Source organism: Cyanistes caeruleus, chromosome 4 (genome assembly GCF_971803275.1).
Source record: "Cyanistes caeruleus chromosome 4, bCyaCae1.hap1.1, whole genome shotgun sequence".
Lineage (NCBI taxonomy): Eukaryota > Metazoa > Chordata > Aves > Passeriformes > Paridae > Cyanistes > Cyanistes caeruleus.
This window is the reverse complement of record NC_141704.1, coordinates 7,249,869-7,274,671: the sequence shown is the minus strand read 5'-3', so window position 1 is coordinate 7,274,671 and position 24,803 is coordinate 7,249,869. Positions and strand designations below refer to the sequence as shown.

The following is a 24,803-nucleotide window of genomic DNA, read 5'->3' as shown; positions in this document are numbered from 1 at the left end:
ACAATATATGAGAGGATTGCAAGGTTTTTCACTCCCATGACTAGTTAAGGAGCCAAGGGTGATTATATTCCCATCTTCTAGGATATGGATTGAATCCAGGACAGGATAAACCTCTGCAGCACCTGTGCAAACCAGACAAGTTGGTCCCTTCTTCTGCAGATGGAGAGCCTGAGATATGCTGGGTGTAACTGCCCAGGATCTGAGTCAAATGCTGCTCCCCTCTCCAGAAATAGAATGAGAATACAAGTGTTCACATGCTTCTTTTGCTTCTGCAGTGCTTTTGATGTGAAATCGCAGGAGCAGAGGCTGTAGAACGAGTCTGCAGTAATTTGAGCATTGCTGTGAGTCGCAGCCCGGCAGAGGAGCGAGGTGTCAGACTATGGCACGCACTGTTGGGGCACTGCTCCCCTGGCTAGAGCAACCAAAGCTCTCATTTTAAAGTGAAGATAAACTTCCTTGGCTCCCACACTTGTAAAATTACCTCTCTGAATGTGAAGGAGGGGTTGCAAGCAGTCTGGAGCACACGGAGTGTTCATCCTGCTCCTGCAGCACAAGGAGGGCAGGCTGGTGGCTGCACAGGCTAAAGCAGAGCATCTGCCCAGTCCAGCTAGCTGGCACAGCTCTAGTCCAGCCTGCTGCCTGGAGTTTGAGAGGAGTATGATGTGATGCACAATACCCATCCAGCCAGTGATGCTCCAGCTCTCACAGGAAATTGCCAGGCTTTCTGAAGGGCCAAGACAAAACTACACACAGGCAGAACCTCTTGGGGTCCCCTGGCCCCACTGGTGAAGGCAGATGTGAACAGACCTTGCTGTCACACACCCACTTCAGCTGTGGCTCATGGTGATGCCATGCAGGAGCTGATAACTTGCCCAGGGACTCAGAGCATCCTTGGGATGCAGCTGGGGGTCTCAGCCTGCACTCCCTGGATCGGGAGACTTGCTGCTAGCTCACAGCCATGGGTGCTGCTCAACAGCATCATACTCTTTCCCATTCCTGCTCATCCTGCTGAGCTGGGCTCTGCTCTGACTCATGCAGTATCAGCACAATTTCCAATCCATTCAGATCAGAGAGGCTTTGAGTGCTGCTGAACCAGAAAGGCTCCAGCTTGCTTTTCTGGTCCCAGACTGAATTACTCTTTTGGACTTTAGGAGAAATGCCTTTTTTATTTTTTTTTATTTTTTTTTCTTGTAAACAAAGATTACACAGGGAATCTCATGAGGCACTGTGGTGTAGCCTAGTTCAAAGTGGCGCTGAGATTTAAGAGAACTGGGCATTCATACACTGCCATGGGTGCATCATCCATATTATCATATTGCATTCAATCTTGACCACCTGACCTGACATCTCCAAAATACCCTAAAGCTCCTCTCCCTTTATGTTCCTCTTGAGGCTATGGACAGTCGAATTCCCCTGACAATTTGGACAAGATGATGTTTCACAGATGCACAGACTTGTAAGCCTATCATCAGAGTCTGGCACAATGTTGTGGAGCAGAAAAATCACAACAGCCTTGTCTTACTGGAGCCTGGAATTCCTTCTGCCATTCATTCAAAGTCTTATTAAGGTCTTGTAAATACCAATAGCAAAACACATTTATATACAACCAGCAAGAAATGGATAAGCCTGCCAGCATTCTACAATTCCTTTAGCTCAGGAAAACTTATCTCTGCCTTCACTATGATATGATCAGATTTGTTCATGTTTGATAAGAACCTGAATTTGGCTGAGAACAGTTAATTATGTTTGAAATTAATATTAATCATTGTAGGGGGAACTTTCCCTCCCTGTTTTTACCGCATAAAGAATAACAAGAAAAAATGGCCTTAAACTGCAATATCTACATGGTTGAAAGGACTGGAAGAGAGAGCAGAAAAGGGATGTGTGGGGTTGAGCACCCTCATAGGTGTCACTGTCTGGGAGCACTTCTGCTGGGGCTTGAGGGGCAGGAGTTTTGTGTCTCTGGGTTCATCCCAGGCTTGGCACCCTGGCATGCCATGAACCAGCCATGACACCACCACGAACATTTCCCATTGCACCTTCTCCTTCTCAGTGTAGCCTCCAGGAGCCTGGGCTGAGCATGAACGATACGTGGGGTCAGAGATGGTCCCTGGTCTGAGCAGCCAGTCACTTTGAGAAGGAACTGGTCTCTCTTTTTGGTTTTGGAGGAGTTTCAGTGGCTGGCTTGGACCAGAAAGCAGAATTTTAGATGGTGAAAGCTGATTGAGGTGAATCCCCATCATCATCCAGGGAACTTGGTGGTATTTTCAGGAGTTAACCAGATCCAGCTCTGTGTGAATCAGACAGTGACTATCCCTGAGCATGTAGCTTTGTGGCCTAAGAGTTGGTGTTAAAGAACATGATTAATTTCCACCTGTAATAGGCTCCAACCAGCCAGACTGTGATTTTTCTAACACTGAAAATTGAGCCCTGGTGGTGTAACAGGGGTTTTAATTTTGCTTTTGGACAGCAATTGGGTACTGGTATGTGTAAGGTTACCCCCTGGGATGAGGAAGGGGATTCCTTTTCGTGTTAGGAAGTGGGGTGGCCCCTGGGGGAGCTGACCTTAGGAGCAGTGGTGGGCAGCCGTGCTCATTTGATGGCATTTCAAAAGGGTTTGACTTTGGACTGGTCTGGTCTGGTGCTGTGGACTGGACCCTGGTGTGTTGGTAGGTGTGAAGCTCGATTTTATTTGGATTTTTCTCTGAAAGAGCTCCAGTCCTAGCACCACTTCATGATGGAAAACAAAATGTATAAAGCAGGAGCAATCAGAGAATTTTCCACAAAGGCATGCTCTGATCTGAATTAAAATGCTAATAGAAATGCATTCAGGGAGTATCTTTTGCTGACCAACTTTATAGGAATATATTCCCTTTGTTTAGTCTTTCTTTCTTTCTTTCTTTCTTTCTTTCTTTCTTTCTTTCTTTCTTTCTTTCTTTCTTTCTTTCTTTCTTTCTTTCTTTCTTTCTTTCTTTCTTTCTTTCTTTCTTTCTTTCTTTCTTTCTCTCTCTCTCTCTTTCTTTCCTTTCTTTCCTTTCTTTCCTTTCTTTCCTTTCCTTCCTTTCCTTCCTTCCTTCCTTCCTTCCTTCCTTCCTTCCTTCCTTCCTTCCTTCCTTCCTTCCTTCCTTCCTTCCTTCCTTCCTTCCTTCCTTCCTTCCTTCCTTCCTTCCTTCCTTCCTTCCTTCCTTCCTTCCTTCCTTCCTTCCTTCCTTCCTTCCTTCCTTCCTTCCTTCCTTCCTTCCTTCCTTCCTTCCTTCCTTCCTTCCTTCCTTCCTTCCTTCCTTCCTTCCTTCCTTCCTTCCTTCCTTCCTTCCTTCCTTCCTTCCTTCCTTCCTTCCTTCCTTCCTTCCTTCCTTCCTTCCTTCCTTCCTCCCCTCCTCTCTTTCCTTCCTCCCCTCCTCTCTTTCCTTCCTTCCCTCCTCTCTTTCCTTCCTTCCCTCCTCTCTTTCCTTCCTTCCCTCCTCTCTTTCCTTCCTTCCCTCCTCTCTTTCCTTCCTTCCCTCCTCTCTTTCCTTCCTTCCCTCCCTTCCCTTCCTTTCTTTCTCTGCCTGAATTCCCGGCTGACAATTGATAGGAACTCCCTTTCAGCGTGGGTTTGGTCACTCGCTGACAGTAAACGCGCCCAGCAGTAAAAATGCTCCAACTGCTGGCGTTTCCCGAGCAGGGAAAACCTCCCGGGCTGAGGCTCGGAATGAGGATTACAGCCTTTTAAGTCGGTGGCGGGGAATCGGCGATCTGCCGCGGTGAGGAAGCTGTCTCGGTGCTCGGGGGGCAGCGGGGGCGCTGCCGGCGGAGCGCAATGGGCAGGGCCGGGTCCCGCCGCCCCCCGAGCGCCCGGCGGGGCCCGGCGGCGGGGCTGCCATCGCCCCAACTGCGCTGAGCGCATTACGTAAGGCAGGGCTCGGCTGTCAGCCGCGATGGTACAAACATAGCTGCGGGCACATTATGCACACAGAGCGAGAGAGGAGGCACGGGGAGGCAGGGCTCTCCGGGACCGCGGGGACCGCGGCTGGCGGCTGGCGCAGCTCCCGTGCAGGTGTCGCTGGCGGTCCCTGACATGCTCTTCTTCGTGCGGGATGCTTGAGACTGGCACGAGATACTAAGTTGGGGGACGAGGATTGGCATGAGGATCGGACCAAAATGGAAGGGCTTCTGTCTCCGATGAGAACGAAGGTAGGGAAAGATGTTAATGTCTATTGAAGCTCAGTTTACCCGACGAGGGGAAGGGGAGTTGCGGGGCTAGCTCTGTGAATAGGGGGCTTGCCGGGCTTTTGTCTCTTTTCTTTTCTGCCTCTTTTTTTTTTTTTTTTCTTTCTTATTTTTCAAAACTATGCTCGTGAATGTAACTCGGCAGAGGAGCGACAAGCAGTTGCCTCCAAGAGGGGAGTAACACATCACTCTTCCTCGACAGAGATGACCTTTGTAAATGAGTTTGCCTTTTGGAGTAGACAGCCATATTTTTGTTTGAATTTCCAGTTGGAGGCTCTCATTGTGTCTGTGTGTCCCCGGGGAGCCCGTGGGGAAAGCGTACCTGGGCACCGGGCGGATGGGGACCCCGGGCTCCCCCAGCGCGGGGGCTCAGCAGCAAGGGCGGCACGGACAAGAAAAGTGGGTGATTCTGTGCCCAAATACCCTGCCAGGGTGGGAGACCTCTCCTTGTGGACCCAGACCAGAGAGCTGTAACAGAGTGAGTGTGCAGAGCTGAGGAACTGCTGCACTTGTCTGCTGCCTTGTCACACTCTCAACTCTCCTCAAAGGTTTGACAGGAATCCTCATTTTTAAAGAAACTTGAATTCCAGCAGGGATAAGACAGAGAAAAAACAGTGATGGTTTAGTTTGTAAAATTTCTTCCCATGCCATTATTTCTTTGTGGTCCTGGAGGATAGACTGAATCCTGATTGCATTTTATTTAGTCAGTGCCTCCATCCCATGTGGAAACTGCCTTGGGTAAATCCTTCTGATTTCGGTCCACATTCAATCCAACTCTGTTGTATTGTATCTCAGGACTGGAAGAATTGGAATTCAGTGGCAATTCTTGCTGGCAACAGGGTGGCTTTGTATGTCTTAGAAGCAAACAGTTTTGAAGGGGCAGTCAGACAAGAGTTGCTTTCTATAAATGCCAGACTTGAAAAAATTCTGAGAAATTGTCTGGTCCAGCCCCTGTGCTGAAGCACATCAGCTAGTCTGGTCTCAATTACATCCCTGCCATCCACAATCCTAAATTAAAGGCTCTTCAATGATTTAAAGTCTTTTCAATATTAAAACCAAGAAAAGTGATTTAAATAAAAATAATTTGCTAGCAAATGTCTGCACTGCAATTCTCCAGGGGAGTAATTTTTTTTCCCACTTTAATTCAGGTTTTTTGTCTTGAACAGTAAGTTGATAATTTAAAAAAGAACCTGCCAACTTCATATAGCTCTCCATTACCAAGAACAATGCTATGGGCAGTTTTTAGAATGAAAGATTTATAAGGGATTATAGACCCAGCCATTCATATCTCTCATTACCGAGGAATACATACATTAATGTTAGGCTTTGTAAGGCATTTCTCAGTATTATTTTTAAAAAATCAGATAATAGAGGAAACCCCTAGCAGCTGCCCAACATTTCCATCTCATTTCCATTATTAGAAAATGTAACTTTCATCGCTTTAGCTGATGCTTCCATTCTGCTCCTCTAACCAGGCTTGAAACGACTGCTGGAGGCAATCTCTCCCAGGACTGGTGTGCTCTCAGGCTGATGTGTGGATTACAGTCAGACGTTTGTAGTATCAGCACCTGCAGCATGTGTGAAGCTATAAAAATGACAGAGTAGAGTAAGGGAAGTGGTCCAGGACTGGGTATTCTGTTTGTTCATTTGATCTGCTTTGTAGCTGGAACGTAAATCCTAATAACACCATCCTTAAAGTGTAATCTCAATTGCCACTATCAGGTAATTTATTGATCCTATAGAGCAGTATGCGTGGGAGTACAGACATGATCCTTTGGATCACAGTCTGCCTTAATATTAGAGAAAGAGAGATTCTGACCTCCTTTGTGTGAGGGAAAAGCTTCTCAAGCCGAGGAAATGTGATTTTAAATCAGCTATTGCAATGATGTAAGATCAGCGGGATTCTCTGGAAGATCCAGGTCCTGACGTTGGTGTTACGTTGCTGTTAATCTGAAGTAGCTCCATGGCAGCTGATGGAGATATTCAAATAGACTCTGTGAAATAAAGGTCAGGATTTAGCCCTTACATCTTTACTTTTCAGAGAAGTAACAATTCAAAGATCACTTGAACAGATTTGCAAAGTAATCTTATTTTGAAGATGCTTCATTGCTGGCTCCCTGCTCCCTTCCAGAAAATCAAGTGTAAAATCTAATAACTCCCCAAAGACGACGTTAGTATGTGATGCTACACAAAAAAACTTGACAACAGCGAGGCTGCCAACGTGCCGAGACCCCTGCTTGTCACACTCCCTGATACTGCCTCGTTCTTCCTCCTCTGTTCCCAGTCTGTCTGATCCCATCTGTTGTCACTTGTTTTACACTAAGGCTGAAACTGTTGGAGGCTAGTTAGAAGTTTTTTTGTCCTTTGGTTTGTAGAGTGACATGAAGGACAGTGGGCTTCTGGTCATTTCTGGCAGAGCCGCCTGGGAAGAGCCTGGAGCATCTGGGAGCTCCAAGACTTGAACCTGTGTGAAAACACCTCTCTGCCACAGCAAAATGCAAATAAAAACTCTGCTTTATCCTTAAGAGTCCCAAGCAGCTCTATTTATCCTTCTCAAATCTAGACAGAAAACTGAAACCAAACAATTTTCCTTCTTTCCATGAGTAAGTAGGAGCAAGAGCTGACTCTGCAGGCACTTCTCACATTCTGTCACCAGCAGGTGAGGACAGCCTCTCATAGCCAAATGCAAGGGTCTCTGGAATTAAAATGAGGTCTAAATCCCTGCAGGTGGGCTTGGGTGAATCTCATGGTGGCACTTGAAAATCAGATTGCTGTCAGCTCTTTGGTGCCTGTTATTCACAGAGGTTGTCACTCCACGTCAGAGCTGCCAGAGGAACAGGTGGGCACATCTTGACTAAAAAAGTCCAGTTTATTGTGCAGGAGGGCTGAAGCTGGGACTGGACAGAGACATGGACACAACATCCTCAGTTCTCCAAGCAGCTCCATGGCAGGGCTTGCCAGCAGAGGGCTGGGAATATACATCCAAGAGCAGGTTTCATAGAGGACTTGTTTCTTATTCCACAAGGTAATAACCCATTTGGTTGCTGGGCCATGCTGGGTGATCATACAGTGGGTACTTTAGAAACTCTTTAAAATATTTGGTAAATTGGGTATTAAACACTAAGTGCATTACACCGTGTAATGGACTCAACTGCAGCAAGCTGTGGGTGATTAAAACATTTCTGCTTTTGCATAACCAGGGTGCACAGATGCAGGAATTCTAGGGAAAGGGAAGGGATACATGGTAAAATGGGCTGGTGTATCAAAATTGAAGCAGATAAATAGAACACACTGAACAGGAAAGTTACTACATTTCTTGTGTTGATGATTAAATTTCACTTGATTAGAAGTCATGGGTGGGTTGTAAATATTTGGTAGGTTAATAGAGGTACTTATAAATATTACCAGAACCAGTTAAATTCTGTAGCCTAAGATGTCTGAGCCCCCGTTTTCAGAGCAAATGAATGTGCACAATAGCAATGTCCCCATGCCACCTTAAGAGACTGTGAAGTTGATTGAGTACCACAAAGTGAAAAGAATGAAGAAATGCATAAATATTGCACTCCTTTTGTTAGCCTCCATTTTAATTTGTTTTATAATCCTCAGCACATGCACAATTTGCCTTAACCCTCAGTGCATCGCCTTCAGCAAATTACACTGGCATAAGAATTTCAGTAATTTCAGTTTCTCTGCTGCTGACACTTGCCAGTGCACGCTACTGAATTTGCAATGAGCACCTGGCTCGAGCCACGCAGAACTGGCTACTGCTCTATTTTCCTTTCAGAAGCCTGTGTTTGGTGCTTTTTTGTTTATCAAAGCACTGCTTCCCTTTCAGAGTGGCTGAAAGAACTTTTTCAATGAACTTTTCGTCTGTTCAGAAACACACGCGGAGGGTAAATGGAGATTAATTACTGTCGAATTTACTAAGCTTTGCATCCAAAGATAATGAATTTTGAGTGTTCCTGTGTACAGCAAATTCAGCAAGGGAACTCAGTAAATAAAGTGTGTAGCATTTAGATAGTGCTCTTTAAGCATTAATGGAGCTATTCTCGTTTATTGAATCTTATTAACTTTATCTGTTTATTGTAGATTTTGGGGATTAGCAAACCCCCGTGGTGTTACTGTTGGTTTGTTAAGCCCTGTTGGCTCTGCTTTCAAAGCCACTTAGGTTTTGACCACTGGATCTCTCACAAAGAATGGTTAAGTTGTCCTTGGGCCTTACTTAGAGAAGTTCACAGTAACTTGAAGCAGAGAAACTTTGGGAAGTACACTATGCCCTGAGAATCCTAAATAGCAAAGGCTGTGACAGCTGGCCTTTGAGACTGTCAGAAAGGAAATCAGGAAGGGAAATTACCCCTGGGAAAGTGAAGTCTGGAGTCTGGGTTACACCTGTGGATTGCTCTAGTCTTTCACCCTTCTTGGATGGCACTGAAAAGAAGTTTATATAAGCAGGGTTTTTGTGCAGCTGTATGCAACAAAACATTTGAACAGGCTCTAAACTTTAGTCTCACAAGCTATCCTGCAGAAGTTTGGGTTAGGATCCTGCCCTGTCTGGACAGCTATGCACATGAAAATCACTTTACAGCACTCTTGTAGAAGCCGAGAGGCAGAATAATTCCTTTGCGTATGTTGTGAAACCAGTCCCGGTGTTTTTCATACCAAAAGGCCAAAAGACAAAAGTTTCTCATCCCTCCAAAAGCATTCACATTGCTTCTGTGGAGCCCAAGATCCCTGTTTTGATACAACTCTGTTTTTCACTCTCATTTTGGGTATCCCATCACGATGGACACACCCCGGTGCTAATGACACTTGTGAGATATCCAGAGATGTTTATTTCTGGGACTTCTGCTTTCCCAGCTGGAGTAACCTCACATAGGCAGTGAGCACACAAACACAACATTTCAGGTTCCTGTGCAGCACCCACAGACACACAAAACTCGTAGCATGAGCTGGGAAGTGCTGGTGTTCCCTCAGCAGCCCTTCCACAGGGCGCCTGCACAGGCTGTCGAGCAGCTGAAGGGGTACCTCCTTCCCTGCCTTATTATCAGTTTGACACAGAGGTTAATGAGGCCATATGTAATTCTCTGAGCTTGTAGATAGTTTTCAAAAAAAAGGCAATTCAAGAAATCATGAAGTCCTGTGTCTGCTACTGTGAATCATAATTTTATGAATACCTGGGAGAGAGGATGTAGGGGCATAACTCAGAGCAGAGTTTGGCTTTGGAACAACCGTACCGTAACATTATGCCTCTGGAAAAGCAGAGCAGTTTCTGTTCTGTAGCATTTCCTAAACCCATCAGATTTAAAGACAATATATCACTGAACATAAAACCAAAAGGTTATTTTTCCTCCCCGGCTGTGCTTTGTAGCAGAGCAGTGAGCTCCATGCCTGACTGGGCCCTGCACTCGTGCCCAGACACAGCAGGGGAGGGTTATTTACTGTCCAGGGAGAGGAAGCTCTGTCATCGTGGGCAGGAGCTGGACACTGCACTGCCCACGGGAATTGCATTGCAGAGCACTGGGAACTCAAAATCCAGCACAGGGACTTGTATGATTACTGCTGGATCGTGAGAACACAGTCCCTGTCCCCAAATGCTCCCTGCTGAAGGTTGGGAGGAAATAAGAGCATTTTGGCTCAGCTTTTAAGGAGGAAGGATTGTGGTTCAGATTCTGGTATTTCATCCATGATCCAAAGCCTAGGGAGTGCTGTCCATTCTCAGCAAAACTGAGTCCAGGCTGCACTATGCTACGACCTACCCTTGGCTGCACACCAGGTTGAGTGGGTTCAACCTGAACCTCTCTGCCATCACCAGCTCAGCGTTGGGACCACATCACTGGGAGGTGCAGGTAGGCTTGGCACACTGTTGTGTTGGAGCCTGGAATGATCACAACATGCCTTGGTGACCAAAGCTCTCACTTTGTGTATCAAATCCTTTCAGGGGAGGGAAACAGGAACTGCTCCCACGTGCCCTGCTCCCTTCTCAGTGCCCAGACACCATGTCCCAGCTCAAGCCATCCTGCACCCTGGCTTCAATCATCCATGTCCTGCTCAGCCTGTGCAAACCCAGGCTGTAGCAGAGGTGCCCAGGAAGGTCTTACATTTTCTAAACCTTTGTGTGGCTGAGGTTGCCTGAAAGTTCCAAAAGACCTTCTCTTGGCTTCCGTCGACCTCACAGAAAAGCACGCTGGGGGGCTATGCAAACACCACAGAGGCACTAAAATTGAATTAATAATAACAATCACAGCAATAACAGCAACATAATAATTAATAATAATGTTTAAAATGCAAGGCAGGGACTGGAGGGAAGAAAGCTGATGATGATGACATTAAGAACATAAAGCTTGCTAGCTCAGTGTGTGGGTCACGGGTATATTTAGGAAGCGCAGAGAAAATACACTGGTGAGCACTCATTTCCTCAGTCATTTCATTAAGTATTTTACTTAATGGTGGCTGTTGTCGAGGCAATTTGCCACCCTTTTCAAAAGCAGAACTCAGACAGAGACACCCACTCTTTAGCTGTGAATCACAGGTTGCATTCCCCTGGGAAGGTCACAAAGTCTTAACTGCTGCAGGTATGGGAAAGCTGAAAAAATGAGAAAGCTATGAGTGAGATGATTATGAAGCAAAAAATGATGGCTGCCCCAAAATGCCAGCCTGGTAGTTATCTATGAAGCTTCTCCTACACACCTGCCTGGTATATTGGTCATTCTGAAGGCAGTGTTGGTAGGGATTGCATGTGTTTTATGTTTGGGACTATATGGAAGGAAATAAAACACTTGCATGATGCATATTTCATGTAAAAAATGTCTGATCCATAACCAGTGTATGCCAGCGTGGCTCTAAGCCACCCCAGCATGGACTTCAGTAATGGTCAGCTCTTTCTTATGGTATTTTACTGGATTTAAATAAATGTAAAATATGTGTGCAGCTGGGCATGTGGGCTTTCTTTCTGAGAACACACACCTAATTTACCTTAACTTTCCCTGTGTGCCTCCTTTATCTACACTGCAATATAAACTCCACCAAATCTGTGAGACCAAAACTCTGACCACATTTGGAATTCAACCAGCAAGACAAAAATCCCGAGCCCTTCAGCTTGTTCCACTTCAGAGGAGACCAGAGGACAGATGCAGGTGTCTTTTTGATGTGATTTATAAACATATTACAAAGTCAGTTAATATACAAAGTCCTGTTTCCCTGACCACAGCAGATATCAAACAAATGAGAGAGCAGTTTCCCTCTTCAGGGTGGCTTCTTTCATGCAACATTCATCCACACCTGTTTTTCCTCGGTGTCTTGTTCCTTGGCTTGGTTATCCTATGAGGGAAGGATTTCCCCCTCCCTCATACAGTCACAGGGTATCTCATAACACATGGCAGACAGCTAAGGGACTCAATCCCTTCTTCTCTTCAAGCTCCAAGTCCCCATTTTGGTGATTTCTGTTATAAATGCAAAGGCAATTTCGGGTTATATAAAAGAGAAAATTTATTATCAAACAATAATAAATTCGAACAAAGAGAAAAAACCACAATAAAATAAGCAGCGCAGCGCTGGGTGGACAGGGTCTATACGCAAGGTATAGATGCTCCCAAATCCACGCCTGAGAGTCCTTTGGCCTGGGTTTTTATAGGAAGTTTGTGTCCCGAGGCCAAATTCCAAGCAGGCACCCTTTGCTAAGAGGTTCTTGATTGTTCGAAGAATAGATTTCCTGGCACTGGAGAATAGAGTCAATAGACGTTGGGCAGAGGCTCCTCATATGTAAAGAGGTCCAGGATGTCTTTTTGATATCATTTTGGTCCGGGCCATTAGGGTGGAGTGGTGGCACCCATCCTGGAGCTGATGGCTATCTCGGCTGGCTCCTCTTCCTTTGTCTAGTTTCTCCATTTCTCCAGCACAGGTGGTCAGGGCGGAGATGCTCGGGCTCGGCGATATCTCGTCCGGGCCCGTTCTTTTGTTCGTTTGATGGCCCGTGTCCTGCCCATTCTTTCGGGGCTGATGTGCCTGCTTGCGATTGTTATCTGGGTGCTTGGCTGCAATCTGTTGCTTTGGAAGAGAAATCCTGCCTCGACTTGGAGGAGGATTTCTCATTCCATATTTTCATCATTTACAATCACATATACTTTATTTAAACCTTTTCTTTCGAATTTTTATTCATCCAATTCTTTATTACAGTCTCCCACCTAATAATTTGACTACATTAAAAATTCGTATTATTTTATTCAATCTTACAGAGGGATGAGTGTGAGATTAACCACATTCACTTTTCTCTCAGTCTGATATTTTGCTTTTAGGATTTAACTCGTCTTCATCTCTGGAGAAACAGAATACTTGGTCAAATTGTAAACATACTCGGTTAACTTCACTTTTTAACAAATCTAAAATTATTGGTTCATTATTGAAGGAAGCTTTTGTTTCATGTTTTAAATTTCTATCTTCTTAATACATTTTTCCACTTATAGTACACGTTTTCAAGTTCGCTTTATTGTAACATAGGATTGATTTTGAAATATGCTACAAAGGTGGATTGTCTTTTTCTTCTGATCTAGATGGTCTTATTACATTGACTATAAATTGAAATCGGAGGAATCCCTCCCACTTCTCTCTTGTACCTGAAGTGGGTAGTTTTGATCTTTTGTCTTTCAGGAGTTTGAAACTGCCCGTCTTTAAAACTTGCCTCTGAGCGGTAACATCAGACCTCCCCCTTTAATTTACAGATCTTATACTGAGTGCTGTTGGAAAAACACATCCCCTTTTGCAGTTCTGGAGGACAGTCAATCTTTCGTCCGGTTTCTGTGGCAGTCTGACACTGCTCACACTTCCCCAGGGGACTCTCCCCTGGAGGTACCTCGGGACTCATTCCCTCGGTCAAGCACATGGCTAGGTTCAGGACTATCAGGATTCCCCACCATTGCATCCCTCTGCCTTGCCCTTCGCCCGTATAGGAACATACGGCGGGGATTATCATCTTCTCGGCAGCAGGGACTGTCTTCAGGGGCCCTGGTAGTCTTTAAGGCGTGCCTTTTTTTTTTTTTTTTTTTTTTTTGAAAGTAGCTCACCGAGACGATTTAGTTGGGTCTGTCCTACACAGTACTTTAAACTTTAATTGTTTTTCGGCCCTCGATTTCTAAAGCCTTGGCTTTGGAATCTAACTGGCCTCTTAACCTCTTTTGGAACAATAGGAACTACTCAGGAGAGTTTAGTTCTAGGGACCCCGCCCGGGTGGCAAGTGTTAAGAAACGGCTAGTCTCTTCCTGTTCTTTCTCTAGACACTTTGTGCACAATCCTTTAGGTTTGTACCCTCCTAAACAGTGGGCTACCCAAATCTGTTTACAATAAGCACACTCGAAGTGGATAAATGGAAAACAATTACAATCAGGATTAATACAACTTATCTGGTCGTCACTTGTCATTTGTGATGACGCCGGCGTTTGATTTTCAGCTCTCTCGGAGGTGTGGTGACTTTCCACTCGGAGGAGTTGTAATCTGTTACTTTTTTTCACTCGAGGTGAGTGTGTCCAGCTCCTTTCTGCAGTCCGGACAGCTGTGTCTGTGGTCAGGAGGACGAGAAACGGTTCTTCCTAGTGAGGGTTGAGGGGGAGCTCTTTCTAAGCTTTGATCAGGATTTTATCCCCAGGCTGCATTTGGTGTATGGCAAATCCCAGTGTTGTGCTTTGGGGAATCAGTCTTCTTTTCTGCAGATTGGTTAACAAAGCCGCTCGTTTTGCCTCTTTGTCTGCCAGGTTGTTACCTCGGGTGTGGAACTGCCATCCTGTTTGGTGTCCTTTTACATGGACAACTGATATTTCTTTTGGTTCTCTGACAGCTTGTAGAATTTGTCGAATGATTTCCCTATGGATTAACTCTTTTCTTTTCGTATTTATCAGACTTCTTTTTCTCAAATTTTCTTAAAAGTATGTACTACCTTAAAAGCATACCGCGAATTTGTATAGATGATCCCCCTCTTTCCTTTCAACCCCTGGAGGGCTCTCAGGAGAGCATAAAGCTCGCAAGCTTGTGCAGACCAGCTTGCTTTCAGGGGGCCTGATTTCACAATGCTTCCTGATATGCCATTCACTATAGCATATCCTGACTTTCTTTTTCTCTCAACAATTTTCGAGGATCCATCTATAAACTACTTTTCTCCTCTTTCTAACTCCTGATTTTCTAAATCTGGTCTAACTTTAGTTTGCAATTCTACAGTTCCAATGCAATTGTGTAATAGTTTCTCTGTTGGTTCTCCAAACAGGAACTGCGCAGGATTCTGCGCAGTAGTGGTTCTTAATTCTAAACCAGGCGAGCTGATTAAGATGGCTTTATATTTCAGAAGCCTCAAATCAGTCAACCACTTTTCCGCTTTTTGTTGTAAGATATTTCTTACATCATGTAGACTATCAAGGGAGCTCTGAAAGTTACCCTTTTTTTTTTTTTTTTTTTTTTTCTTCTCTTACTAATAAAGCCACTGTCACAATTGCTTGCAAACAAATAGGCCAACCCCAACTAACCGGGTATAAAAATTTTGAGAGAAACCTTATGGGCTTCTTTTTTCTGCCCACTCTTGGGTCAGAACTCCTTGTGCTGCTTGTCTATTCACATCTACGAATAATTGAAATTCTTACTGGTATCCAGTAAAGTTAGTACGGGGGCAGTTATGAGTGCATCCTTTAATTTCTGAAAATTAAATTCATTTTGCTCAGTCTATTTCAACTTATCAGTGTTTAACCTTTCATACAGAAATTTTACTTTTTCACTAAATCTTTTAATTCACTGTCTGCAATATCCCAGGAGCCTCAAAAATTGTTTTATCTGTCTTTTTTGTTTTTGGGGCAGGGAGTGCAAGAATCCCTGCTACTCTCTCAGGGTCTAATTTCTTTTTCCCTTGAGATATCTAATGACTAAGGTATTTTACTTCGGGCTCTGTGAATTGCAATTTGGATTTAGATACTTTTAACCCCTTCTGTCTCAAGAAATTCAGTAAAGAAATCGTGCTTTTCTTCACCTTTTCTTCCGTCGTTCCGGCAATTAACAAGTCATCTACATATTGTAACAATTTTGTCCCCTCCTCTGGAATGAATTGGGTGAGTAGTTGTTCCAGAGCCTGTCCGAACAGATTTGGGGATTCTACAAACCCCTGTGGGAGGACGGTCCACCTCAGCTGTTGCTTTCGGTTTGTGTCCGGGTCCTCCCACTGAAAGGCGAAGAAATTTCTACTCTTTTCATCTAGAGGGCAAGTCTAAAAGCATCTTTTAAATCGATTACACTATACCATACATCTTTAGGTGAGAGCCTGTTCAGTAAAGTGTAAGGACTGGCCACCACCAGGAATCTGGTTCGGGTTCTAACATTTACAGCTCTGAGGTCCTGAACCAATCGTAAACTGCTATCTGTTTTTCTTGCAGCCAGGATGGGGGTGTTATGCTGAGACATACAGGGTTTCAGGGTACCCTCTTTAAGGAGGTCGTCAATTACTTGTTTTAATCCCCTTCTCCCTCCCATCGGGATGCGATATTGTTTGATCTTTATAGGGTCTTCAGGGTCCTCGTTTTCTATTTTAATAGGCTTGATATCTAATTTCCCTATTTCTCCTTTTGAGTGCCACACTCTAGGGTTAATTTCTTCTTCGTCTTTGGGAGTCAGTTTGAATATTTTTACTACTAATTCAGAGTTTTTAACAACGATATTAATTCTTAATGCAAAATCATGTCTCTTCTTAATAAATTATAATCTGCTTTTTCTACAAGCAATAAATTTCTTAAACAAATTTTATTTTCCGATTCTATTCTTACATCTCTATTACAGATACTTTGAAAGGATCCCCCTTGATTCTAATTACAAAAACTTTTTCCTTGCTTGTCACACACCCTTCTGGCAATTTCTGCAGAGTACCTCTCTCTGTTCCAGTGTTCACTAAAAAGCTTACTTCTTGCCATTGGGGACTCACTTTTAATTTTATCAAGGGCTCCTTGGATGTTCTTGTCCCCAAATTAAAGAGCCTCTGACAGCCCTAATCTTCTTGAAAAATCTTTTCATTTTTTTTTTTTTCCTTTGCCTGCAATCCTGCTGAATGTGTCTTACTTTCTTACAGTAGTAACATTCGGGGAGCTCTCTCCGTGGGGTAGGAGCTGCCTTGTGAGTGCTTTTCTGTTTTCTAGGTAGTGTTTTAAACTTACCTTGTGTTTGTTCTTGCTTTTGGACCTCTTTGACCGCAGCTACCAAAACCTTAGCTTACAATCTCTGTTTTTCATCCTCCCTTCTCATATATACTTTTTGAGCTTCCCTCAGAAGCTCTTGGAGGCTTTTATCTTGTTACCTGTCAATATTTTCTAATTTCCTCCTAATGTCTTCTCAGGATTTGGCAACAAATTGTGTTTTTAGTAAGACTTCCCCCACGGGAGAGTTCGGGTCAGTTCCAGAGTAGATCTGAAAACTTCGCCGTAACCTCTTTACCCATTCCATGGGCGATTCCTCTTTCCCTTGGCATTCCCCGAACACTTTACTAATGTTTTGACCTCGGGGAACTGCCTCTCTTATTCCCTGAACAATCATGTTTCTTAAATCCATCATGCTCTGCCTGCCCTCCTCCCTGGGCATTCCAGCTCGGGCTCACGCTAGGCCATTTCTGGTCACCTGGTGTCCCCTGTGGACTGCGTCGGTCCCAGTCTCTGATACCAGCTTGTTTAATCATTTCTCTTTCCTCTTGATTAAACAGGCGATCTCAGGATGGCCATAAGATCATCGTATGTGTAAATACTACTTCCTAAAAAGTTATCCAGCTTTTCAGCCACACCAAAGGATCGTCTAACAATCGCCCCATTTCCTTTTTAAACGCTCGCACATCCCCGGAGTTAAGAGGAACATTCACAAATCCAATCACTCCCGGGGCTGTCGGTACTTCCCTGAGAGGGAACAACCGGTGCTCATTCTCACTACTCTCTCCCCCCCCTCCTCGCCCATCATTTTTGCTTTCAAACGAGTTCTACTTGCAGGAGGGGAACTGAGGTTTGTGGGGGTTTTCCCTTTTGTTGATTGTGGGAACTCCCCTGCCACCCGGTTACCGGTAGGGACCCCTTCAGTTAAGTGTGAGGGTCCCGGCTGTGGCGGCCGGACCGGCAAGGACGGATAGAGCTGTCCCCAGCCTTGTGCCGGAGAAACCTCTGAAGAGACTCCTGTGGTTACGGTGTTTGCAGGCGGGGAAAGGGGAAGGGCTGCCAGCATCGCTGCCAGCACCGAGTCTCCCGCTTGAGACACATGCATCTCAGTGGGTTGGTCTCGGGGGCCCGAAGGTGCTGAAGGCACCACTTGATCTGGGGACGACGGCCCAGCCAGTCCATGGTACGGGGGAGGTAAGTGGTCAAGGGGTTCCCAAGATTCAGTTTTCGACTCACGTTTTTCTTTTTGTTTCATTGGGAACAGCCCTACCCTGGCGTTTAACCAGAGCTTAGCATATTCCCTCTCCTCGGGGTCCGAGGGGTCCTTGTTCTCCACATAGGAGAACAACTTATTACAGGTCTATTTTTTCAGATGTGCCTAACACTGGCTAAGTAAGGTGACTTCTCAACTCCTGTCTTCCCCAAACTTCTATACAATAATGTATTAATTTTTCTTTCGATTTCCCTTTCTTCAGGGGACAATCTTCCCAGTGTTTTAACATTTACTTCAAGGGACTTTCCAGCGGGATGTCTGGTGATCTCTCCTCCGGATTGGAGGGATTTTTCCCTGTGCTCTTTCTTTGTAGCTTACTTTTTCTCTGCTCTATACTTCGCAAATATACTCGTTACACGTCCACCTTTCAAATGTGCCCACCACAGGCTAAGTGAGGTGGTTTCTCAGTTCTTGCCCTCCCCAGACCTCGGCACAATACCAGATCATTTTTGCCTTAGATTTCTTTTTTTCTCTCAGGGCAATTTTCTCAATATTTTAACATCCATCCCAAGGGACTTTCCGGTGGGATGTCTAGTGATCCCTTCTCTCTCTCAGAGGGACCCTTTTCATTACCCTTTTTCTGCATCTTACTTTTTCTTTGTCCCATATTGAAAAATATCTTACCTTTCTTGCGTTGTGTTCGTTCCGCCTTTACCAGATGAATCAAAGTCTTTGCTAATACTCACCTCGCAGTTAGCTGTACTGGAGTCTCTTGTATTCAGCACTTTGATTCTCTCTTGGACCTTTGCCTAGGCCCGTTGACTGAAAGGGTTTACTAATTCCCGAGCTCGACAGGACGTCCTCTTCCCCTTTCAGCCTCCTGTGATCGGTCCCCCAGGACCTCCTTCGTCCCAGGTTTTTACAATCGTGTAAAGAGAGACCTTTCTCACACCGAATCGCTTCCTTCTTGGCCGGCCAATTCCCTCGCGGGAGGATGGAACCGCGACCTTGAAGTCCACACTCGCTCCGTGATCAGATCACGTCTCACACAATCGCCCAATCACCAGCTCAACCTCACAATACTTACAGCTATTTTCCTGCGAGGGTGTCTTCGTGCACAGATGACTTTTTATGAGCTATCAAGCCGCGGTTTTCTCGAAGGCTCCTTGCCTTCCCGAGCTCTCTGGATCCTTTCTCCCTTTTTATTGTGGTTTTTCCTTAGCCTAAATTTGGTTCGGATATAGGAATGAGCTGCGGAGATTCTCGACTCACCAGGCCGCTAAAATCAGCGGGGGTACCCGTCCTGGGTAGCGAGATTCTCCTGCAATTTCTCCTATCCGAGTCACGGCACCAATCTGTTATAAATGCAAAGGCAATTTCGGGTTATATAAAAGAGAAAATTTATTATCAAACAATAATAAATTCGAACAAAGAGAAAAAACCACAATAAAATAAGCAGCGCAGCGCTGGGTGGACAGGGTCTATACGCAAGGTATAGATGCTCCCAAATCCACGCCTGAGAGTCCTTTGGCCTGGGTTTTTATAGGAAGTTTGTGTCCCGAGGCCAAATTCCAAGCAGGCACCCTTTGCTAAGAGGTTCTTGATTGTTCGAAGAATAGATTTCCTGGCACTGGAGAATAGAGTCAATAGACGTTGGGCAGAGGCTCCTCATATGTAAAGAGGTCCAGGATGTCTTTTTGATATCATTTTGGTCCGGGCCATTAGGGTGGAGTGGTGGCACCCATCCTGGAGCTGATGGCTATCTCGGCTGGCTCCTCTTCCTTTGTCTAGTTTCTCCATTTCTCCAGCACAGGTGGTCAGGGCGGAGATGCTCGGGCTCGGCGATATCTCGTCCGGGCCCGTTCTTTTGTTCGTTTGATGGCCCGTGTCCTGCCCATTCTTTCGGGGCTGATGTGCCTGCTTGCGATTGTTATCTGGGTGCTTGGCTGCAATCTGTTGCTTTGGAAGAGAAATCCTGCCTCGACTTGGAGGAGGATTTCTCATTCCATATTTTCATCATTTACAATCACATATACTTTATTTAAACCTTTTCTTTCGAATTTTTATTCATCCAATTCTTTATTACAATTTCTTTGGGTTTATTTTAGGGAAAGCCCTTGTTCCTTTTGTGCAGGAGCTCAGCTGTTGTGGCAGTGCAGTGTTGCAGCTTCCCAGCACCCAACATCTCCTCATGTTCAGAACAGGAAAATCTCCCCAAATGCAGCAGTCCTGAGGCAGAGCCATTGGCTTGGGCCCCTGACAACAGGCTGAACAGCTATTTAATGCTGATTTAGTAGTAAAAGCAGTATAAATAGCAGCAGCAAAAGTGCACCACTCCTTTTGGTTTTTTCCTACAAAATCTTGTTCATGGCTCTCCCATGCAACAAACACCAGAGGAAAGCAGTGGCTCTCAGGACATGACATGGGGTCCCCTGGGCTACAGCACTGAAGAGGCACAGCCCAAAGCCAAACCCATTCCAGTCCCTCTGAAAAGAGGCAGATATCATCATTCTTCTGCTCTTGGTGGCACAAACACTTGCAAAGCTTGGCTGTGCTGAAGGAACATTAAAGGTAGAAGACATCTCCAGGGTAGACAGCACTCAAACCACTTGGGACTTTGAAGACAGGAGGTCAAAAACAATATATCAAGTCAGTTATCAGCCAGTCCTGTCTTCCCTTCCTCCCCTCCCTCTGGCTCAGAGATGCAGGAGCTCAGGTCCTTTGATGTAAACCTGTCAGACACTTTGGTCTCTTCTCTTCTCTGCCCTGCCCTATTCTTACACACACACACTTGTGTGAGATTTTAATTATAGGCATGGTCATATTGGTAAGAAAACCCTTCCTTAATTACATGCTCAATTAATTCTAGTAGCTTAGGAGTTGAAATACAAAGTTAGGTGAAATCATTACTGCTTTACTAAAGTTGAATCTCTCCATGGCCAGGTTCTGAATAATACTGTGGAAGCAATTTTTCTTTAGAAAAATGGATTTCATTTAGAAGAGATTAAATTGTTTTGGATAGAGTAGAGTTAGAGTATTATCTGGTACCACTGATACTCTTTTCCAGAAAGACTAATTACTTATAAGACTAATCTTTTCAGCAAATATTCCATGATCAGGCCGAAGAATTATATGGCACAAATAAGGCAATATTTAGCCTCATTAGGCTAATGACCACCCCTAATGTCTTGTGGTCTTTAGAGAGAGATCAGGTGAGATGAGAGATTAAATGTGTCTTTATAGCATCAGATCCCTCTCCATGGCACCAGAGCCTCGGTGCTCACACCCTCACTGGTGTTTGGGTGGCATTTCTCCTGCCACTGATGGCACCCTGGTAGGGATGTCTGAGAAACACCTAGGCTGGAACCTGCTCTTCTGAGCTTTAGGCCAGGATCTGTTCTTGTCTCTGTGAAACTGGTGACTCCCAGTGTGTGAGACAGGAAGCCTCTGTTGCACCCCTGGGATCCCTGCTGACACCTGCAGCAGTGGAAGATAAACACAGTCTGAGCTGGAACAGTCTAGGAGAAGGGGAGGATGTGAACAGAGGATCAGGGCTGGAGAAAGGAGTTTGAGAAGAGGCTACCAGGACTAGACAGAAGTTCTGGAGGCAGGGGTAGAGGGGCAGAGATGAGGTGGAGCACTTGTGCCCATGGCATGGAAACCCCCTTCAGCCCAAACCCCATGTCCCAGCTGGATGTGGGTGGTAGAATGCACAGCTGAAAAGCTGCTTTCTAAAGAGGGAACAGCATCAAGATGCAAAGTTGGGAAACACTGGAGAAAGGGACATCCCTGTAGCCCTGTCCCATCTAACAATGCAGTCACACAAACTTTTGTTTTTATGGGTTTCTTCTTGTCTCCTGCATAAGATGGACAGTGCTCAGATAATGAGCAGCTATTCCTTAGTTTGTATTCTCCTCATTTTCTACTGAACAACTGTAGGTCTTATTTACTGAATACTGCCTGAAAACAGAATTATTAATTTGCTTGTGTATTTTTTCTGAAACATTAATTACAACAGTTTCAGAGTTCATCAAACCTGTAATCATACTCAGGTTTGTCTCTATTTAACTGATGTAAAATTGAGCCATGAAGGAAACATTAAAGGTTTCTTTCAGTTTTGGGCCATTTCTGGCTTCTCTGTATCCTCAACATCATACAGCACTTTTCGTGTTCATTGTGTCCCTCACCATTTGCTTCTGGTAGAGCCCAGGCTTTCTTCAAGTCATGTGCCAGGGGTGTTTCTCAGAAACCCAAAAATAAAGCTTAGACCTCAGGGATCATTAGTAAAAGTTTGGGATATATGAGTCACTCATCACCAAACATCTTCACCCAAAGCCTTCTTTGCAGAAGGTGTTCTGCAGCACTCCCCAGCTTTGTTCCTTGTGCACTGTCTGTCTGCCACAAAGGCCAAGGAGCCCTTTGGAAAGCAGACACCTTCCCTGATTCATCCTTAAGGCAGCTCCACCCCAGACAAAGAAGAAGGAAAATATGGGTGCAGAGGTTAGGGTGAAGGGAGCATCTCATCATGCAATTAAAAATTGCATCATAAACCATCCACTCATGCCTGGCCTTTTCTAACTTTTCACCCTGATAACCACCCCATGCAGTGTAAAATATCAGCAAGCATAGGACTGCTTCACCTGGCTATTTTTTACTTAAGCTAGTATTATTCTTTCCCTCTAAGAATTCCAGATAAATTGACTGCAGTTAATCATTTCTCCTTGCACCTTTTTGGAGTAACCCAGGCTGACAAAACAGACAGCCATGAGAGTAGGTGTGAGCAGGGCTCAACTGACTGTAGGGAAATGCCAGGCAGCTTCTGAAGGCACAAACAAAAACAGGGCACTGTGGAAAACCATGTTCTGAGGGTGGGGAGGGAATTTGTGTCCTCCCATTTGCATCTCTCTATATGCCATCTTTGCCTGGAATAAATGTCTTTGTCCACATGAAAGCTGAATCAGATTACTTTCCCCTATCTGACAGAAAAGAAAGCTTTATAAAATGGGTGTGACTTTCATGGTGTGTTGCAACTCATTTTTAGAAATATGTGTCTGCCTATGCCAGTAGTTACCCTATTTTAAATCACTCTTGTGCATTTACTAATGATCTTTGCATTCTTGTTGAGTGAAAATTTTCTAGTTAGTAAACACATTATTATAAAAGTAGAATGTCAGGTAGATTGAGAAGAAAAAAAAAAAGTTTTTTTTTTATTTTCATTTCTTTAACCTCTTTACAAGTTCTAAGTACGTTTTTTTCACTTTTTGGCTTAGTCCACAGTTTTGTCACATATGTCTGGGTTTAAGGTTTTTTTGAACATCCTTTTAAATGGGTGGTAACAATGTTCTGGTGCCTCAGCAAGTTCAAGGGGAAACATCAGGCACATATTTCAAACCTCTCCCAAAAGCATAATAAACCTCTTTTGCCAAGTGAGCTGGCTTTTCTCCTGGATAGAGCAAGAAGAAAAGGGAAAGGTGGCAGAACAAGCAGGTGAATGGAACTACATAGCATCGGGTCAAAGTCTTTCCTGGCAAAACTCTTGAAACTCGGTAGAGATTAACTGTAGTTTCTTATGCACTCAGTTCCAGGTTTATTGGTAGGAATGACTCACATTAATTTGGGACCATCACAGATGAAAGATAATAAAATATTTTAGGAGGGTATCAAAGACTGGAAACAACAAATAGCAATGGAGAAAAAAAAGCAAAAACTCAAAAGATATATTTTTCAATCTGGGCAGAAAAATAAGTCCTCTTCTCTTCTCTTTTCTCTTCTCTTCTCTTCTCTTCTCTTCTCTTCTCTTCTCTTCTCTTCTCTTCTCTTCTCTTCTCTTCTCTTCTCTTCTCTTCTCTTCTCTTCTCTTCTCTTCTCTTCTCTTCTCTTCTCTTCTCTTCTCTTCTCTTCTCTTCTCTTCTCGTCTCATTTTCTATGGAAAGTATGCACACCATTAAATCAGCTTAAATCATTAATCTTCCTTGGGAGATATGACCCACAGAACAAACAGGGAGATGAAATAAAGCTACATTGCCTATTACGTATGTTGTAAAAGAATTAGTGTCAGAGGAGAAAAGACCAAACCCAAAGGGAATGAAATGCAGGGCAGAGTCAGTGATGCAAACTTGTGTTATCCCTCCACCCTTGAGGGAACTGTTCCTTGAAGGAACTGTGCCAGTTTGTTTTCAGCCAGAAGTGTGGCCACTCCTTTGTGTGATGCTCCAGAAAGCGCAGAATAAGGACCAAGAACAAGGAATTATCTAAAACTCTAATTTCCAGCAAATAACTGGAAAATTCAACAACCAAAACCAAAACCAAGCCAAGCTGAATCTCAGGACCGAGGAGAAATTCATGCCGATTCACAAAATGAAAAACACAGAAATATTTCCAAACCCTAAAAAAGCACTAAAAGACTCTCAGAAGCAAAAATTATTGCTGAGCATTTACATTAATTTGACAGAATTTATCTACTCTTCTGCTCTATAAAACCTAAGTGCAATACTTAACCTGCAACCCCCAGCAAGGTCTGGTGTGTGTTATTTCCCAGCCCCAACGACGCTGAGAGATGTGCTCTGGAATGCTGAATGCAGGACACAGTGGGGTCTGTGGGCTGAAGGGAGATCATTGTCACTCAGCAATCAGTGCTGTGCATCTTGTGTGACTTCTGGGCTTCTCTGGCGTCCTACCAGAGCTGTGAGAGGTTGGGATTGGGGTTTTTTTTTGCCTGATTTGAATGAGGTCATACTTGGTTTTTGGGGTTTTGATTTGAATCGATTTTCTTCCTTTTATGATGATGGCAACACTCCTAAATTAGCCAGCAGTGCTGAGGCCTCAGTATACACATTTTAGCACTGGGGGATAAATGCACTAATGGTGGGAGAGAATGTAATTCTCCCTAAATCAGTGCAGCAGTATTTTTAATTCATTTATTCTATATATTTTGTGGCTTTTTAAATGTAGGAGTGAGGCAGGAAGGAGTGGCACCAAGTGCTTTCCTCCCTATGATATGTTGATAAAGAGGATAAACACAGTCCTGCCCATGCCAGACTTGCAAAGGCAAATACTTTTCCCATTCCCAGGTGGTCCTAGAGATGGACCGTCTGGACACAGCTTGGGATGGACCATGAAGCCAAGATCCTTCTGCCAGACAGTAATGGGACTCACTGAGTCTCTAAAAGCATCACAGGGTAGAAATTTGGCTTAAAATTTTCCTGTCAAAGCTTTCCCAGTTTGCCTGCTTCCAA

The 24,803-nt window shown here is 44.4% G+C and overlaps 1 protein-coding gene and 1 long non-coding RNA gene across 4 annotated transcripts in view; one reads left to right on the top strand and one right to left on the bottom strand.

Moving 5' to 3' along the window:
- The window catches only part of FRMD4A (FERM domain containing 4A), a 383,203-nt gene that overhangs the window by 98,846 nt on the left and 259,554 nt on the right, over nucleotides 1–24,803 (top strand). The window contains exon 1 of one of the 3 annotated variants that reach the window (XM_086886550.1): nucleotides 4,054–4,173. The exons of the other annotated variants lie outside the window; for them this stretch is intronic. Within the exon in view, the coding sequence (XP_086742676.1) occupies nucleotides 4,141–4,173 (33 nt within the window). The 5' untranslated portion in view covers nucleotides 4,054–4,140. Of the gene's footprint in view, nucleotides 1–4,053; nucleotides 4,174–24,803 lie in introns of those variants that run through there. 3 annotated transcript variants of the gene reach the window in all.
- Nucleotides 5,535–10,312, bottom strand: LOC111923107 (uncharacterized). The gene is made up of 3 exons (XR_002860930.2): nucleotides 9,966–10,312; nucleotides 6,029–6,203; nucleotides 5,535–5,794 (listed from the first exon to the last, which is right to left on the bottom strand). It is a non-coding gene; the product is annotated as an uncharacterized LOC111923107 (long non-coding RNA).